This window comes from Lolium rigidum, chromosome 7, assembly GCF_022539505.1.
Source record: "Lolium rigidum isolate FL_2022 chromosome 7, APGP_CSIRO_Lrig_0.1, whole genome shotgun sequence".
In the NCBI taxonomy this organism is placed as follows: Eukaryota; Viridiplantae; Streptophyta; class Magnoliopsida; order Poales; family Poaceae; genus Lolium; species Lolium rigidum.
In genome coordinates, this window is record NC_061514.1 from 117,954,337 (window position 1) to 117,974,781 (window position 20,445).

General features: G+C 44.7%; 2 protein-coding genes across 2 annotated transcripts; both read left to right on the forward strand.

The window, feature by feature from the left end:
- Positions 1–11,316: 11,316 nt before the first annotated feature.
- On the forward strand, positions 11,317–13,452 carry LOC124677968 (transcription factor MYB16-like). Its single transcript, XM_047213900.1, has 3 exons — positions 11,317–11,449; positions 11,591–11,720; positions 12,708–13,452. The coding sequence occupies exons 1-3, from the start codon at positions 11,317–11,319 to the stop codon at positions 13,450–13,452; spliced, it is 1,008 nt and encodes a 335-aa protein (XP_047069856.1).
- A 2,551-nt stretch (positions 13,453–16,003) lies between these two features.
- On the forward strand, positions 16,004–17,607 carry LOC124675368 (30S ribosomal protein 3, chloroplastic-like). The gene is made up of 2 exons (XM_047211440.1): positions 16,004–16,298; positions 17,098–17,607. Exons 1-2 carry the CDS (start codon positions 16,053–16,055, stop codon positions 17,377–17,379), a joined length of 528 nt encoding a protein of 175 aa, XP_047067396.1. The 5' UTR covers positions 16,004–16,052; the 3' UTR covers positions 17,380–17,607.
- Positions 17,608–20,445: the final 2,838 nt, after the last annotated feature.

Here is a 20,445-nt window from a genome sequence, read left to right on the forward strand (position 1 = left end):
GCACATGATATCCGATTGTGTACATATTATTCGTGATCTATAATCACTCATGTGTTTTTACTCATTGAGTGTCAGATACACTCAAGTCTTGTTAAAACTTCACATGACAAGAATATTTTCTTAATATTTCTATATTGAACTATTTTCAATATCCATTCTATGTACTTTGACTTAAACATATTTTGTGTTTCAATCTATCTTCATAGATCTTGACACTAGATATGTTTCAGTCCATATCCTTTCATTGAAGTTAATTTTCAATGAAACATTTTAATCAAGTATATAATTACATTATTTATAACCAACTATATGTCATCTACATAAAGTATTATAAATATGTCTCAGCGCTCCCACTTAATTTCTTGCAAATGCAAGCCTCTTCATCGTCTACGATGAAATCAAAAACTCTTTGACTATTTCATCTGGTGAAGATTCCAACTCCGTGATACTTACTTCATCCAATTGAAGTTCGTATACCTATCTAGTATTCCACGGACTAGCAAAACAATTGGTTGTATCTTGTATACATACTTCTGTTAAGTAGTGTATTTTGCCATCCTACTAGCATATCTCATAAAAGAAATATGTAGTGATTACTAGAATAATCCACATAGACTATAAGCATTGCTACGGAAGATCTAATCTTATCGTAGTCAACTCTTTGAACTTTGTCGTAAATAATTTTTCGATAAGTCGAGCTTCTTTAAGGATATTTCATCCAAGTCTATAGATCCATTTACTTTCAAAAAGTATTCATCTATTATGGATTTCATGGCGTATGGCCATTTTAACGGAGTCAGGGCCCATCATAACTTCTTTGTTTGTAGTTGGTTTATCAAAAATCAATCCTTTGTCCACAAATCATTTATTTGATCACAAAGTAAACCATACCTACAAGGTTCAATATGTACTTCGATCTCCATGGCTAAAACACTTTGTAGTCATGGGAGCCATGATCGTCGTGGCCGCTTCCGAAACCAATTCCGATGCTTGCGCTACTCGATCATTATGCTCGGGTTCATAAACCTTATCAAATTATATTGTCCTCCCACTCAAATACTTCACTAGAAACAATTTCTCGGAAATAAGAAACATTGATAAACACTTTTGTCTTTGTCTCGTGTGAAGAATTCCCAATTAAATCTCTGGGATAACCAACAAAGACATTCATCCGATTTTGGTTGTAAACTCTTAGACCAAAATTTAAAGAAAAGACTATTAGGGTTTATACCCATACCATAACTTGTATGGTGTCATTTCAACGGATCATGATGATGCTCTATTTAGTGTAAAAGCGGTAGTCACTAAAGCATAATCCACAAGAATATAATGGCGTCATAATATTTTATCTCATCATTAATCCAACAAGGTTTGGATACATCTCTCGGATACTATATCATCATTATGATACTCCAAGAAATGTGAGTTGTAGAACAATTTCATGACTCTCTTAGATGTTCGCTAAAACTCGTAATTCAAATATTTTCACCATGATCCAATCATAGATATTTGACTTTTCTATTACGATGATTTCCACTTCATGCTGAAATTTATTTCAATCCATTCAAATGTTTCAAACTTCTTCCTTATTGAATATATCCACATATATACTCAATTCATTGTTTTAAAGTTTTCATGAAGTAGAAGAATCATCCGCACACAACTATGCCCGAGTGAACCACATATATCATTATGTATGTTTTCACTAAGTTAGTTGCCCGTTCAACTCTTCGGCCTATGAACGGTATTTCAGTCATTACCTTTTAGAAAAGATTTTGCAAGTGCCAAACGATTCAACAAATCGAATGACTCCAAAAATCCATTTGCATGGAGTTCCTTCATGCGATCCTTTCTAACATGACATAAATGGCGGTTCCACAAATACGTGGAATTCAAATCATTTGCCTTATGGCATTTTAGCGTCAGTGTTATGTATGTGTGTTTCACCATTAAGATTTATAATAACTTATCCATCGTACATGGAGTAATGTCATAATTTGAACAACTCATTGTTTTCATTTTGACCAAAGCAAAATAACAATTATTAAGTTCTTTATTATAAATTCTGAGGGCTAGATAGAATGCCAACGATGAACATAATAACACTTTATTTTGTTCCAGACGTGTATTCCTATCATATTCCTTGTCAGTCACTTAGGCCATTGTATTCTTGTATTGCGTTGTTTTGTATGACACTTCATACCAACCAATATAGTACTAATACCCAAGAATTTCATAGTGTGACTTAACTAGGAATACAACCATAACATGTATATCATTTATATACACCGAGCTAGACTTTCTAGTCTTTTCTTTTCTTTTTGCCAAAATATCTTTTGCAGTTTCTCTTTTAGCTTTCCTCATTATTCAGAAAAACACTTCAACATCATTAACTTCTAGGTTTGTTGGTCAAATACCAATAACCTTGAGGTTCTTACTTTGAAGTTGATCATCATGTGACAAGTGTTTCAGATTTCACTATTAATAACTTTGTAATATGATGAACAATTTCACTCATAATTTTATCCATCATATCATGACGACTTTCCGAGACCATGTCTGTACATGCTAGGCTCGTAAAGTTTTAACCTTGGTATTTGCATGTGCAAATCTAGCTTGCACCCGTTGTATGCACACGTAGAATCTATCACACCCGATCATCACGTGATGCTTCGAAACGACGAGTCTTAGCAACGGTGCATATTAAGGATGGTCACTTCATGGATATGCGAATATCGTTAGTGCCCCAATAGTTGGAGGATTGTGACGCCTTGCGTCTTCAACCTTCGTACATTCCCATAAAACTTATGAGTTCATGTAGTCTCACCAAATTATATTCTATCATCTTGCAATAAGGTCTTAGATATCACATATATCTCATACCTTGATAATTTCGAAAACTAAATTTTCAGCTCCTTACTTTTCAAACAGATTTGAACTTCAAGTTTTACGGAGACAAGATAACTTTAGGTACTAATTGAAACCATAGCTCTTTGAATCAACAATGTGAGGTTTACTAAAAGTTTGCAATAGGACTTAATCAATTCTTGATTCTTTAACAATACGGTTCCAATCCGTAAAGTTTCTTATCAGATTTTAACGAGTATTTCTATCTCAATAATAAGACTAGCGCATGGTAGAAAAACGGATGCCAATACTACAAAATTAATTCAAAATACTACTCAGACTATGTTTATGATAATTAGTTCATGTTTTAATCTAATTACTAATGAACTCCCACTTAATACAACATCCCTCATAGTTGTTAAGTGGTACACGATCCAAATCCACTACACCAAAACCGATCATCACGTGAGATGATGTAGCTTCAATGGTGAACATCAACATGTTGATCATATCATCCATATGACTCGTGTTCAACCTTTCGGTTTCCGTTGTCCCGAGGCCATGTCTGTACATGCTAGGCTCGTCAAGCAAACCCAAGTATTCCGCGTGTGCAACATGGCTTACACCCGTTGTATGTGAACGTTGAGTCTATCACATCCGATCATCACGAGATGCTTTGAAACGACGAACTGTGCAACGGTGCATACGAGGGGAGAACACTTTATTATCTTGATATTAATGTGAGGGATCATCTTATAATGCTACCGTCGCGTTCTAAGCAAAATAAGATGCATAAAGGATTAACATCACATGCAATTCATATGTGATATGATATGGCCCTTTAGTCTTTGCGCCTTCGATCTTCATCTCCAAAGCACGGACATGATCTCCATCATTAACGGGCATGATCTCCATCATCGTCGGCGTAGCGTCAAGGTCCATGGCGCCGTCTTCATGGTTGTTCACCTCATGTAGCAACTATTACAACTACTTTGAAATACTACTCAACATGAAATTTTAAAGACAACCATAAGGCTCCTGCCGGTTGCCACAATACAATATTGATCATCTCATACATATTCATCATCACACTATGGCCATATCACATCACCAAACCCTGCAAAAACAAGTTAGACGTCTCTAATTTGGTTTGCATATTTTACGTGGTTTAGGGTTTTCGAGAGAGATCTAATCTACCTACGAACATGAACCACAACGTTGATACTAATGTTTTCAATAGAAGAGTAAATTGAATCTTCACTATAGTAGGAGAGACAGACACCCGCAAAGCCTCTTATGCAATACAAGTTGCATGTCGAACGAGGAACAAGTCTCATGAACGCGGTCATGTAAAGTTAGTCCGGGCCGCTTCATCCCACTATGCCACAAAGATGCAAAGTACTCAAACTAAAGATAACAAGAGCATCAACGCCCACAAAACCATTGTGTTCTACTCGTGCAACCATCTATGCATAGACACGGCTCTGATACCACTGAAGGATAACGTTGCATAGAAAACAAAAAATTTCCTACCGCGAACACGCAATCCAAGCCAAGATGCAATCTAGAAGATGGGAGCAACGAGGGGATGAACGAGACTAACCCTTGAAGAGATTCCAAAGCCTACAAGATGAGGATCTTGTTGCTGCGGTAGACGTTCACTTGCCGCTTGCAAAAGCGCGTAGAAGATCTTGATCACGATCGGTTTCGGCGCCACGAACGGGCAGCACCTCCGTACTCGGTCGCACGTTCGGTTGTTGATGAAGACGACGTCCACCTCCCCGTTCCGGCGGGCAGCGGAAGTAGTAGCTCCTCTTGAATCCGACAGCACGACGGCGTGGTGTCGGTGGTGGTGGAGAAATCCGGCGGAGCTTCGCTTAAGCGTGCGGGATGTGGTGGAGGAGAGAGACCGCTAGGGTTTGGGGAGAGAGGGGGTTGGGCACCGGCCCTCTAAGGGGTGCGGCCAAGGCTGAGGCTTGAAGTGGTCAGCCCCCTCTCCTATGCCCCTCATTATATAGGTGGAAGCACCAAGAGTTCTAGTCCAAGTCTTCGAATAAGACCCCAACACTAAAACCTCCCATATGTGGGAAACCTACTTAAGGAGGGAGTCCTACCCAAGGTGGGACTCCCACCTTTCCTTGAGGTGGGTTGGCCGGCCACCCTAGGGAGTCCACCTTGGACTCCTCCCCTTTAGGGTTGGCTGGTCATGCAAGGTGGAGTCCCTCCGGGACTCTACTTTCCATGGTGATTTCTTCCGGACTCTTCTAGAACCTTCTAGAACTCGCCATAAATGCACCGGATCATTTCCAAACTTGGAATATGACTTCCTATATATGAATCTTATTCTCCGGACCATTCCGGAACTCCTCGTGATGTCCGGGATCTCATCCGGGACTCCGAACAAATATTCGAACTCCATTCCATATTCAAGTTCTACCATTTCAACATCCAACTTTAAGTGTGTCACCCTACGGTTCGTGAACTATGCGGACATGGTTGAGTACTCACTCCGACCAATAACCAATAGCGGGATCTGGAGATCCATAATGGCTCCCACATATTCAACGATGACTTTAGTGATCAAATGAACCATTCACATACGATAACAATTCCCTTTGTCACGCGATATTTTACTTGTCCGAGGTTTGATCTTCGGTATCACTCTATACCTTGTTCAACCTCGTCTCTCGACAAGTACTCTTTACTCGTACCGTGGTATGTGGTCTCTTATGAACTTATTCATATGCTTGCAAGACATTAGACGACATTCCACCGAGAGGGCCCAGAGTATATCTATCCGTCATCGGGATGGACAAATCCCACTGTTGATCCATATGCCTCAACTCATACTTTCCGGATACTTAATCCCACCTTTATAACCACCCATTTACGCAGTGGCGTTTGATGTAATCAAAGTACCTTTCCGGTATAAGTGATTTACATGATCTCATGGTCATAAGGACTAGGTAACTATGTATCGAAAGCTTATAGCAAATAACTTAATGACGAGATCTTATGCTACGCTTAATTGGGTGTGTCCATTACATCATTCATACAATGATATAACCTTGTTATTAATAACATCCAATGTTCATGATTATGAAACTAATCATCCATTAATCAACAAGCTAGTTAAGAGGCATACTAGGGACTCTTTGTTTGTCTACATATCACACATGTACTAATGTTTCGGTTAATACAATTATAGCATGATATATAAACATTTAACATAAACATAAAGATATAAATAATAACCACTTTATTATTGCCTCTAGGGCATATCTCCTTCAGTAATGTAGTGTTTCATGTAAAATGGTAACACTTTCTATAATAAATCTGTCTTCTATAAAGGGAGATTGGATGCTAGAAATAATTTTATCATCCATACCAATAGCTCTATTATTTAGAACTTTAATGAAAATCTTAGATTACGTTAAGTAAGCAAATGTTTTTGTACATCTGTAATTTATCTACCCCTCATTTTTTAGCTATAAAAATAGCTATGCCATAGTTAAAACGTTGTCCAAATTACCATCATAGAACCATTAAACAAACACAAAAGATTCAAATTAACAAGGTTCCAAAACAATTAGGCAGGAAAAACCGTCATGGCCGGTTGCCCCGTTGTGCTTCATCGAAAACACTGCATTTTTTTAATCTCCATCAAAGCAAAAGGCTTTGTCAAAAGATCTTTGTCCGCATTATCATGATCAATAGGAAAAGGAGTATCTAACCGCACAAGTAAGAGAGCTACCGAACCAAAGATCTTTTTTTTAGAACTCGCATAAGCAAGTAAATTTTCATCACCTTCAATTATAACATTTTCCTGGCATAATCTACTCAAATCTTACACTTATGTTTACGACCACTAGCTTTGATCAGAAAGTATGTCCTATCTCCTTCAAGGAGATCTCTCTCTTTACTCTTTGTAACCACTTAACTTCGCAATGATATTGTCTTTAACAGATGCTCAAATGCTAAATTTTTACAGGTTATCCGTATGGTTACGCACTGGATCCACGAATGGTCATACCTACTACCGGAGGCTCAGCGTGCGCATATGGATTCTGGATGCAGCCGTCTGGAGACGGTTGCTCGGGATATCTACAACCAGGGTGGCTGGCAGCCTATTAAAAGATTGCAACTTGCATAATTATATTTCCTTTTTTATTTTCCGCTGGTTAAGTTTTACGTACACCTTATGTGTCTCTTGAGTTGTATAACTTCTGAATATTAAACTATGCAATAAAACAGCTGTGTGCATCTATTGATGCAGAGGCTGGGGCGATGCTCCCATTTCTAAAAATAAAAAAAAACTTAACTTCTTCCTCTTGAAGAATTTGATTTAATTTGTTCTGAAGATAGCTTTCCCTATAATCGTAGTTAGCAACAGATAAACGTACTAGCTCACTTTGCTTATCAATATAATCAGGTTGCTTAGAAATCGCATCTCTCTCTCTCTCTCTCTCTCTCTCTCTCTCTCTCTCTCTCTCTCTCTCTCTCTCTCTCTCTCTTGTGTTCTTATGTTCCAACTTTTAAGAGTTGTATGAAGATTAACAAAATCACTAAGACATCTATCAGTATTACTACTGTATTCCCTCGGCGACCATGTAACCAGATTGTAGAAACAATATCTACCAGGTCAGACTGGTCAGTATCCGCAAGAAGAGAACCAAGATAGTTGAAACTTAAACATTTGCTGATGCACTCCGGTATCCAGTAATGGAGCTGCTGAAATGTGAAGGGGGGGAAACAGAGTACTTGCCCGAAACGAAGGACGCGCGAGCTAGTTTGAGTAAAGCACTTAAGCCACGAGTGAAGACAGGGGGAAATTTAATCCTCGGCCACCTGCACAATCCGAGCGGAGGCTCGCAGAGCGCGTCGATCGTCAGGGTAGCACCCCTAGAAACGGCAAGCGAAACCCTTGAAGCAGGAGCACAGAGAGGAGAGGAGACGCAGGACGTACGCGATCCTAAGAGCAGGTCTAACAGACCCCGTAAAAGGGGCAAACTCGTATAATAACCGCCGGTTTGAGGGTTTCGCGTCTACCCGGCCGTCTAGCACGCCCCGTAAAAACGGCCCCCGAATCGATTTTTGCTGTTTTCGAGTACGGGGCGGGTCCTCGCCCCTACTTGTGCGGGGTGGGAGCGGGGATAGTGGGCGAAGCCGGCATCCCAATTCCGAAAGCGCGCGGACATTTCAGTTCCCCCACCCGTTTTCCCCTGCGCGCCGCCGCCGCCACCCGCGCGCCGCCGCCGCAATCCGTCAGATCCGCCGCCACCCGTGCCCCTCCGCCGTCCGCCCAGCCTCGTCGAGGTTCTTCGACGCCCGCCGCACCTCCGCCGCACCCCCGCCGAAGTTCCGCGTCCGTCCGCACCGCCACACGCCCGCCGCACCTCCGCCGCACCTCGGTGAGTATTCCGCCGCGTTCTTCTTCGTTGCCGCCGGTAAATTGGTCGGATTTGGGGCTGATGTATGGTACACCGTGGTAGATGGCTTCGGAGGATGTGCACATGGCGGATTTGGACGCGACGTCCACCGATTGGTCGTCGTCGGATGATTCCGACATCGACGATTTGCTCAACGACGACGACACGGAGATGATGGTGCTGCTCTTCGGCTTGAAGCAAACGGAGGACCGCATGAAGCTGCTGGATCAGCGGAAAGGATCCGTGATGGGGCGTATGTGCATTCCGCGGAACCGCGCCGTCGGCCACGAGCAGGCGATGCAAGATTACTTCGCCGAGGTACCGACCTATCCTCCCCGCCTCTTCCGTAGACGGTACCGAATGCGTAGGACTTTGTTCGAGAAAATCGTCAAAGATTGCGAGGCAAATTGCGATTATTTCAAGCAAAGAAGAAATGCTGCCCAAGTCATGGGATTTAGCCCATACCAAAAAATTTCTGCCGCCATGAGGGTTATTGCATACGGTATACCAGCAGATTATACCGATGAGTACCTTCGCATTGGTGTGCAAACAACCACGGATTGCGTGCGTATGTTTGCCAAGATGGTGATCAAGTTGTATGGAGAGAAGTATCTCCGAGCTCCAAATGAGGATGATACAAAAAGGCTCATGGAGATCAATGAAAAGAGGGGGTGGCCGGGGATGCTTGGTAGTTTGGATTGCATGCATTGGACATGGAAAAATTGTCCAAAAGCATGGCATGGCATGTATTGTGGCAAAAGCCGTGATGCTACCATTGTTCTTGAAGCTCGTGGCCTCTCAAGACTTATGGATTTGGCATGCTTTTTTGGATTGCCGGGGACACTCAACGATATCAACATCTTGAATAGATCCCCTTTGTTTAAAAGACTAGTTAAGGGTGATGCTCCACCTTGTAACTACAAAGTTATGAACAATGAGTACACCATGGGGTACTATCTCACAGATGGTATTTACCCTAACTATGCAACCCTTGTCAAGTCCATAAAAGAGAAAAAGGACAGGCCTTTGACAAGAAAGGAAGCTTGCTTCACCGGAAATCAAGAGGCATGCCGCAAGGATATTGAGAGAGCTTTTGGTGTCCTTCAAGCAAGGTTTGCAATTGTCGGGGGTCCTGCTAGGTTTTGGGACAAGGAAACTCTTGTTGATGTCATGACATGTTGTGTGATTCTTCACAACATGATCATTGAAGATGAAAGCGGTTTAAACTTGCCATGTTTCTATGACAATGTTGGCACCCGAGTGCAGCCCGAGAGGAACCCCGATCGGCTTGAAGCTTTTCTTGCAGCTCATCGAGGCATTGAAAATGCCGAGACTCATCACCAGCTCACCCAAGATCTGATTGATCACCATTGGCGGTTGCATGGCCAATGATTTTTTACATTCATTTCCCATTGTTGTATGTGTGAAACATTCATTTCCTATTTGTTGTATGTGTGAAACATTTGTTATTTGTTTAATTCTTCCATTAGAACATTTGTTGACATTTCCGAGAAACATTATTGTAATAATTAAGACGATTATTGTGTGATGTAAAACATTTATTTTATGTGAATGGTGTGTTGGTTCTAATATGCAATTTGTCAAAAAACCCTGTTTTGAGGCCAAAACTCGGGCGAGCTAGCAGAGCCGTATCTCCACCCCGTAAAACAGAATATTCTGTTTTACGGGGTGGGGATACGGGCTCGCTAGCTCGCCCGAGTTCTTGGCCGCGAAACCCGGATACAGGGCCCTCTACTCGTGTTATACGGGGCGAAAAAATACGGGGCCTGTTAGACATGCTCTAAAACCGATCGGGCTGCGGTAAGAGGAACTGGAACTGACACAGCACCGCTTATGTTATGGGCGCGGCACCGAATTGAATGAGTAGAACAAAATGGTTTCCCAGAATCGCCGGCCGGCCGGCCGTGAACGTCGCGATCAGGTCAATCGTCGGAGCGGATGAGGAAAGTCCCATGGATGGATGGATAGATGGATGGATGGCCTGTTCCGGAGCCACGGCCATGTTGCGTGAGTGTATCGATAAGGCACGCAGGACACGCATCTCGGTCGACCGATCGATCGATCGAGCTCGGCAGGCACAGGACCGGCCAGCTAGCGGGGGAAATCCAGTCAGCCAGCCGGTGGCCCCGCCGGCCGGCCAGCCGGCGCCGCGCACGCACGTTTCCGGCGTGCATACGATACGTTTGCCGGTGAACTCCGCATCTTCTACCGTACGTGAAATTAGGGCGTTCGTTCGTTTGATGTAAAGAGGCCGGATAGTTTACTGCTGGAAGTTTTTAGATTGATTTTGCGTGCATGTGGCGGCAGCTCGCCAGCAACAGTGGTCTCGCGGCGAGCCGGATCGGTCCTGTGCGCCATGAAGGCGCGGCGATGGGCGCAGGAAGACGACACGCCGTACGCTCGCCGGCCACCTCCCCACACAGCGCGCGGGCGCCGAGAGGGGAGAAGCGAGGACCATCGATCTGATCGACCGATCGGGGGAGAGACCTCGGCCCGGCCTCGATTAAATGCTCGCCCTCTCATCGGGTGGATCGCGATTGGCAGCGATGGTTCCGGCGAAATGCCCGTCCTGCCCTCGCCGGAGCTCACGCTGACACGCCGGGCCCGCGCGCGGTGCCCGAAGAAGATACCGCGCCCTTGCTCTATTTATGCGTCTACACCGACCTCCGCACAAAAGCTATAGCCAGCGGCCAGCCGCACTGCACCACACGCTACTTCACTCCACTCGGCTCGATCACTGCCTCTCCTTCCTCACTTGTCCTCTCCCTCTCACACTCTGCTCACTGGCACACATTGCGAGCCACTGTACTCGCTCGCTCGCTCGTAGTCACTGCCCTGCCACGAAGATCTCCCGTAGTCAATTCTCACGATCGATCAGGCCAGGCTACCTAGTTACTTGAGCGAGCGAGTGAAAAAGAAAGGGAGGCCGGCGTTGGGGAAATTCGTGTGAGCGAGCGCGAGTAAGGAATTAAGAGGGAGGATACAGAGAGTTGGAGCTTGTGATCAGGGGATTGCGGTGATGGGGCGATCGCCGTGCTGCGAGAAGGAGGGGCTGAAGAAGGGGCCGTGGACGCCCGAGGAGGACCAGAAGCTGCTCTCCTACATCGAGCAGCAGGGCCACGGATGCTGGCGCTCCCTGCCAGCCAAGGCCGGTCAGTCAGCTCACCACCCCTCGCCCCATCCATCTTGACTGCATCGATTGCTTACTACTAATTCAGTCCTGCATTCTGCTCTGCGTGGTTACCTGAATTGTTTCTGATGTGGACAAAAAAAAAATCAATGAGGTTTTGCAGGGCTGCAGCGGTGCGGCAAGAGCTGCCGTCTCCGGTGGACCAACTACCTCCGCCCGGACATCAAGAGGGGAAAGTTCAGCCTCCAGGAGGAGCAGACCATCATCCAGCTACACGCCCTCCTCGGCAACAGGTACTTCTGATGATCCATTCTCCCACTATCTAATTTGCACTTGCACCCACCCTAAATTCTCTTGATTAATCCCGTACCGTACCTGAGAGGATCATGCGTGATGGAATTCGACCTCCTGGGGCAATTTTGACTGCTCCTACTAGTTTGCTGACTTGACCGAGACCGGCCAGGTCAAGAACACGCTAGCTAGTGAACATGCGGCACCCTAGTAGAGTACTAGTCTTCTTCAAAGTTCACAAATTTATGAGGGCGTGAGATCGCAGTAGTAAAATGCTTACGAACTGCTACTCTGCTCTGAGTTGCAGCAACAACGTACACAACATTTTCCCTGCATTGTGCATAATTAGCCCATGAATTAGGATACTTCATCTGGAATTGCGATCTCAGCAGCTATCGATCATCTCTGTATCATCAGAGATGCCGATCGTCTTCGTTCTACTGTGATCTCACTGTGCTGCTCAGAACTAGTAGCATCGCTGTTCATCTTTTTTTTTCCTGAAAGAAAAAAAAGTACTCGTGTAGTTCATCATTTAGCCGGCCGGGCCTGTAGAACAACTATGCACGCATGAGTAGCGCGAGCTGGTGAATGAATGCACGCATCAACTTGGGGAAAAAGCGTGTAAAAGTTGGGCCATGTGTGCCTCTCCCCCGAATTTTCCCTTCTCTTTTCAACATGATTCGGCATTCAAGCTTGTCATTAATGGCGTGGCGGAGGAGGGGAGCCCCCCATGCATCGCCGTGGACCAGTGTTGGCGGTTCCGGTACACTGTAGCCACCTGCACTCTCGCCATTTGACTCGCACGCCCTGCTCCTATCATGCATCTCTGCACTCTGTCTCTAGTCTGTGTGCTACTGCATCTGCATGGCCAATTGGACATGCACCCCTTGAATCTCATCCCAGCGATCGTTTCGAGAAGATTTTGCATACAGTAATTTTGATGTGAATTCTGAGATTTTTCTCTTATGCACCGGCGCTGTTGTACGCAGGTGGTCGGCGATCGCCACGCACCTGCCCAAGCGCACCGACAACGAGATCAAGAACTACTGGAACACGCACCTCAAGAAGCGCCTCGCCAAGATGGGCATCGACCCCGTCACGCACAAGCCGCGCTCCGACGCTCCCGGCGGCGACGGCGGCGGCGCCGAGGCCGGCGCGCAGCACGCCAAGGCCGCGGCGCACCTCAGCCACACGGCGCAGTGGGAGAGCGCGCGGCTCGAGGCCGAGGCGCGCCTCGCCCGCGAGGCCAAGCTACGTGCGCTCGCCGCAGCCTCCGCCTCCAACAGCTCCACCTCGGCGCAGTACCTGCCTCACCCCGCCGCGCACGGCCTCGACTCGCCGACCTCCACGCTCAGCTTCGCCGACGGCGGCGCGGCGCTCGCGTCCGTGCTGGAGGCGCACGGCGCCGCCGCCGTGCGCGCCGCCATGCAGCAGCCCATGCAGGCGTACGAGGAGGCGTGCAAGGACCAGAGCCACCACTGGAGCAATGACGTCGACGCCGCCGACGCGGGCTTCGCCGCAGCGGGCTTCACCGGGCTGCTTCTCGACGTTTCCTTGAACCACAACACTACAAGGCAGGCGGGGAGCATCGACGCCGAAGCGGAGGACGCCAAGGCGCACGAGACGGAGGAGGAGAAGAACTACTGGAACAGCATACTCAACCTGGTGAACTCTTCCACGTCGCCGGCGGCGGTGCCCGAGCACGAGGAGTACTCGCCGGCGCAGGAGTTCTGAGTGCTGACCTCTGGATTGGACAAGCCTCTGCCTGCGAACAAACGATCGGGCACATCACATGACACAGTAAATAGTTAGTGGTCACCGTGGAATAAGATGGGACTAATGCTCTGATTTATCTGACACAGTGCTCTGATTAAACGTGTGAGACGATGCTGGAATTTATTGCATGTTTCCTTCGCCAAATTTCTTACTATTACATGTTCTGCAAGACTAATGTTTATTAGTACTTGACTACTGTAACTCTATAGCCATTTTCACCAGCAATATACACCCAGCCGAATCTAATTGCTATGGACTCAATCATCTGTTTTTTTTTTGTAGGATCACACGTTGAAATCCTACCTTTGCTAGTTTTCAGTTGCATAATTTTGTTTTGCAATTTTAATCAACAAATATTTCTCATCGCTAAGACCAAATTGCTATATTACAAATTTATTACAAGTCTGCACCTTTTAGGACGTACCTTGTTACACTATGAGTAGGCTAGGATAATGATAGCTTGACGTTGATATAAATGCTTGAATTGACCACCGAGATTTGAAAACAAAAATCCAGGCATCTTATAAAATATTCATTGGATGTCTCCCTGTTAGAAATTGTTCATGTTTCTAGCAAAATTCACTGAATTCTTTTTGGAAAAAAAGCAATTTATAGGTTGGCATTTTCGACACCGTCCATCCATCCCGATCTAGCGGTGATAAAATAGGTGGCATCAGACTGATCTTACCAAGTGGTACCAAAAGTGTGGGACCGTTACCGAAAGAATGTCGAACATGTATCAATATATTTGATTTATTTTATTTCATAAAAACACACTTAGACACTTAGAGAATTTTATCAAATGGCCCACTTGTCACTACCTCTTCCCAAACGGCTCTCTCATCTCACTATCTACCCACTCTCTCCCTTACAAATCCACCGCCGATGCCCCTTAAATTCGTCACGTTAATTATGAATTTTTGTAGGATCACATGTTGAAAATCAACTTTGGTAACACATTTTTGTTTTGTAAATTCTACTCAACTAAAATTTATCATCACAGTGACCAAAATTATTGTACTTTATTACAAATTTAAAAGTGTGCACCTTACCATGTACTACATCTGTTCCAAAATAAGTAGATACATGCATTTCTTCTTATTGTACTTTATTATTGTACATTTTAGATATTGATGTATCTTTTTTTAATGTGTAGATACATACATTTCTTCTTTAAGGTTTCCACACTTATTTCAAAACGGATGGAATAAATTATATTTGTAGAGTGGGATAAAGATAGTTTGGCGTTGATACAATTGCTTGGAAAGACCACTAAGGATGGCAATTTTACCCATGGGTATGAGTATCCGTGCGTACCGTACCGCATGGGCAGGGTATGCGTACACTTTTATACTCATGGGTAGTACACATATCCTACCAGTTAAGTGATGGGTATGGCACATGTATAGTTTCGTACCCGCGGGTATACCCATACCCGACCATTTATTGTAAATTTCTCATGTGACACGTCTACTTTTATTGATTTATGAGTTAGAATATGATAATGTGATTTCTATATTTTGTTAATTTTTATGTGTACTCAACTACCTCTTATTGAGTTGAGATAAATACTTTTTTAAATCAAATTCATTATTGATAGATGTAGTAAAATTGTGAGTAACTTGTGTACAATTTAACCTACCCACAGGGTATCCAATGGGTACGGGTACCCGCCGGGTATATGTATGGGTAAAGTTTTATATCCATGGATACGAGTATGGGCAGAAGTTTGTACCCATACGGGTATGGATATGTTATTGCTCTATCCTGTCCATACCCTACCCATTGCCATCATCAAAGACCACCAAGATTTACAAACAAATCCAGACATCTTATACAAAGGTATTCCCCTCAGAAATGATTCCTATTTTAAGTAAAATTCATCAAATATATTTGGAAAAAAACAAGTACTGTTCAACTTTGAAGTTTACGGTGATTTCTATTCACCGCTTGTTGCTGGATCTACCTGAGGCACCACACGTGGCGCACATATGTTGGGTCGGCCTATTACTCCTCTACTCTAGGTTTCCTGCCAGCAATAAAGATTCACTTGTCTAGTTTTTTCTTTTTTTTCCTTTTTGGTTTTCTTTCCCTGTTGGGATTTTTCTTTCATTTTTTTCTTTGATTTCTCGTTTTTCTATGCTTTTCGGTTTTCCTTCTGGTTTTCTGGTTAGTTTTTTCATAAACTTTTTAAACATTTTTATAAAATTTGAACATTTTAAAATTCAAAAAAAATTTTAAAATTTGAGCATTCTTCAAATTTAAACATTTTTAAAATTTAAACGGAAAAAACCATACCTTTGATTGGGCTGCATTCTGTGCGGGTCATGAAGACACGCCTGCAGCGGAGCGCCGCTCGCTCCCGCTAAGAGCGGCGAATAGGCGGTCCGGAAGTTTGCAGAGGTGTACTTGCTGTCGTCGGCTTTAGAAGGCCCAGCCCATGAACTATCGTAGCCCAGTGTTTTGTTACTGGCCGCTGACAGCTGAAAAGGCGGGGATAGGAGGAGAGACAGTGGCACCATCGTCTTCCTCCTCTCTTATCCGGAAGGAAGGACACCATGCTCCCCATGTCCGTCCACCCCGCCACTACACCGGCCCTCGCCTCGCGGCCCCGGGTCTCCCCGCCCAGACCTTCCACCTCCTCCTCTTCCTCCCACGCCATTGTCCACTTCCACAGCAGGAGGCTGCCCCTTCGCTCGCTCCGCAGCGTCGCCGCCGCCGCCGGGGAGCCCTACGTCGGTTTAGGAGAAGATGAGCCACTTGGTGGAGAAGTAGCTGCGGAAGCCGTGGAGGAAAGCGAGGAGGTTATTCTCTTTTCATCTGCTCCCAACTTGCTCATTTCCCTGTTCGTGCGGTAAATTACGGTTCAGACAGTATTGCATTGAAGGAGTTCAGTTAGGTTCATCGAAATGTTTTAGGCTGCTCATTTCCACTCATTAATTTAGCTGGTTGAGGACACAGAATAAATTTGGAAAATTCTTAATCTCGTTGGGAATGATTGGGCTGTGCTTTTCCTCTAGTTTTGAACTTCTGCAGTGGTAATTACTGCACTAGCATGTTTAAGCCTTTACATGGATTTGAGACTGGTACACCATTTTCCTTACTTGGCTGGCATTTGTTTTAAAGATGACTTGGCTGAGAAAGCAATAACATGTTCTAGAACTGACTGCTGCCGACAGTGCTCATGATACCAACAGTCCAACATGTGCTATTTATATGTATAGATGGACCCCCTTTCGTCATTTTGATGGAATTGCTCATTCATGAATTGAGTGAGGATTGATTACACTAGAATTACCCTCAAAACATACCTTTGAGAACTTTTTGAGGGTCACTGGAGTCACTGAAGCTGAGTTTTTGAAAATCGTAACCAATGCACATTACAGCATAGTACCAGCAGCCTTCAGCTGTTTTTTTTTCAAATCGAATTATGGAATTGATGTCTAACATTGGAAAGTCGACAGTGGGATAGTAATTCTGATTGCAAATCATTTTATTTCATGCTTTGAGCTTTTCTAGAACTGCAGAGTTGGATCTATTAATGCAGGCAGTTATTTCTGTTACTAGAATGAAATCTGAGACAATTTGAGTTGTGTATGGCAGTACAAGGTGGAGGTGCCCGAGAAGCAGGACCCGGTGCTGGTGCTGAAATTCATATGGATGGAGAAGAACATCGGCATTGCCCTCGACCAGATGGTTCCGGGCTTCGGTAGCATCCCCTTGAGCCCGTACTACTTTTGGCCACGGAAGGATGCGTGGGAGGAGCTCAGAGCAAAGCTGGAGGAGAAAGAGTGGATCTCGCAGAAGCAGATGATCATCCTTCTCAACCAGGCCACTGACATCATCAACCTCTGGCAGCAGGGCGGCGGCAGCTTGTCGTCATGATGGGCTCTCTGTTCTCCAGGCCTCATGAGCTGTTTATCGTCTCTGTTCTTGGTTTATTTCCATGGCTCTCTGTTGTTAATGTCGAAGCCACACGGTACATGACCCTGTAGATGGATTCAGTTTGTTTTCATATGATTATGTTTGTGGAAATGATTTTTTGGTTAGGGATGCTGTTATACAAAAACACTGTGTAGACGATCGACAGTGAATGATTCTACTTTAACAATATATCACGATGCAACCACATTACCGTTCTCTCAAGTCTCAAGGAAAAAAAAAGCCTGCATCTGCCTGTACCAGTGTGTCACTACTACTGGATGAACTCTGAGCAAGGGTCTGTCACCTACTTTGTTCCTGGGCTGCATGGCTGATGGCTCTCACGCGGGCTGAGTGGGCGCACGATGTTGTCTGGGCGCGAGGCGGTGAGGGTGTATTTTGATGCGTAAATACATTTTTATCTAGATAAAACCGATCACTTATTTTGAAATGGAGTGAATACGTTCGGTCGGACTACCACAGTAGAACTACTCCATTTGGTGCAAAGATATAAACCATTTTCAGGATTTTTAGTTTATCTAAGATGCAAGTCAAAATGAGTTGTTCTTTTTTTTTTCGAGATGAGGAGCCCCAAACGACGCACCATAGAAAATAAAACCTAACCCTAACTACTAGGCTAGAACGGAGGAATGAGATCCCTCACCCCCTGCCACCGCCGGAGCGGCGAGCAGAGGGAGAGGGGCTAGGACCAACGCTCTGGCCAGACGAGATCGGGAGGAGCGCAGCCGCCGCCGCCTCTCGTGAGAGGAAAAGAGCGGAAACGGTTCGTAGTTTATAACTCACACATCTAGAAAATATTTGTTTTAGCTTCTTCTGAAGAGAAAGGTGTTACCAAAAACTTTCTACCCGCCTCCTCTAGATCAACAGGTAGGAGGTGTATCCAAGTGAACTGGCATAAGTCAACTGGGTCCAATAAACTTGCATTATAAAGTAAATTGTGATCACCCTCTATGAAACCTTCCTCTTGACACAGTCTAGAAATTTTATTCTTACGTTTACTACCACTAGCGTTGATCATAAAGTATCTAGTGTGTCTATCTCCTTCTAAGAGATCTTTTTCCTTAACCTGCTGCAGCCATTTAACTTCCTCTTTCTAAAGGATTTGATTTAATGTATTCTGTAAAAGACACCTATAGCTAGTCAAATGCAAAAAGCCCTAGCTCACTTTGCTTACAATAGAATCTAGATGCTTAGAAATCAAATCTCTCTCTCTCTCTCTCTCTCTCTCTCTCTCTCTCTCTCTCTCTCTCTCTCTCTCTCTCTCTCTCTCTCTCTCTCTCTCTCTCTCTCTCTCTCTCTCTCTCTCTCTCTCTCTCTCTCTCTCTCTCTCTCTCTCTCTCTCTCTCTCTCTCTCTCTCTCTCTCTCTCTCTCTCTCTCTCTCTCTCTCTCTCTCTCTCTCTCTCTCTCTCTCTCTCTCTCTCTCTCTCTCTCTCTCTCTCTCTCTCTCTCTCTCTCTCTCTCTCTCTCTCTCTCTCTCTCTCTCTCTTTCTCTCTCTCTCTCCTCTCTCTCTCTCTCTCTCTCTCTCTCTCTCTCTCTCTCTCTCTCTCTCTCTCTCTCTCTCTCTCTCTCTCTCTCTCTCTCTCTCTCTCTCTCTCTCTCTCTCTCTCTCTCTCTCTCTCTCTCTCTCTCTCTCTCTCTCTCTCTCTCTCTCTCTCTCTCTCTCTCTCTCTCTCTCTCTCTCTCTCTCTCTCTCTCTCTCTCTCTCTCTCTCTCTCTCTCTCGTGCTATGAGTAGTTCTTCCTTGGACTATGGGTCCATAGCAGTAGCTAGATGGTTGTCTTCTCCTCTAGTGTTATGATGTTTAGATCTTGTGAGCTGCCTAACATGATCAAGATCATCTATTTGTAATGCTACATGTTGTGTTTGTTGGGATCCGATGAATATGGAATACTATGTCAAGTTGATTATTGATCTATCATATATGTGTTGTTTATGATCTTGCATGCTCTCCGTTGCTAGTAGAGGCTCTGGCCAAGTTGATACTTGTAACTCCAAGAGGGAGTTGATACGTCTCAAACGTATCTATAATTTCTTATGTTCCATGCTACTTTTATGATGATACTCACATGTTTTATACACATTATATGTCATTATTATGCATTTTCCGGCACTAACCTATTGACGAGATGCCGAAGAGCCAGTTGCTGTTTTCTGCTGTTTTTGGTTTCGGAAATCCTACAAAGGAAATATTCTCGGAATTGGACGAAATCAACGCCCATGGTCTTATTTTTCCATGAACCTTCCAGAAGACCGAGAGGATTACGAAGTGGGGCGACGAGGCGCCGCCACGCCAGGGCCGCGCGGCCAGGCTAGGGCCCGCGCCGCCCTGGTGTGTGGGGCCCCTGTCAGCCCTCCGACTCCGCCCTTCCGCCTACTTAAAGCCTTCGTCGCGAAAACCCCAGTACCGAGAGCCACGATACGGAAAACCTTCCAGAGACGCCGTCGCCGCCAATCCCATCTCGGGGATTCGGGAGATCGCCTCCGGCACCCGCCGGAGAGGGGAATCATCTCCCGAGGGCTCTTCATCGCCATGATCGCCTCCGGATCGATGTGTGAGTAGTTCATCCCTGGACTATGGGTCCATAGCAGTAGCTAGATGGTTGTCTTCTCTTCATTGTGCTATCATGTTAGATCTTGTGAGCTGCCTATCATGATCAAGATCATCTATTTGTAATGCTACATGTTGTGTTTGTTAGGATCCGATGAATATTGAATACTATGTCAAGTTGATTATCAATCTATCATATATGTTGTTTATGATCTTGCATGCTCTCCGTTGCTAGTAGAGGCTCTGGCCAAGTTGATACTTGTGACTCCAAGAGGGAGTATTTATGCTCGATAGTGGGTTCATGCCTCCATTGAATGCGGGACAGTGATGGAAAGTTCTAAGGTTGTGGATGTCTTGTTGCCACTAGGAATAAAACATCGATGCTTTGTCTAAGGATATTTGTATTGATTACATTACGCACCATACTTAATGCAATTGTCTCGTTGTTTGCAACTTAAT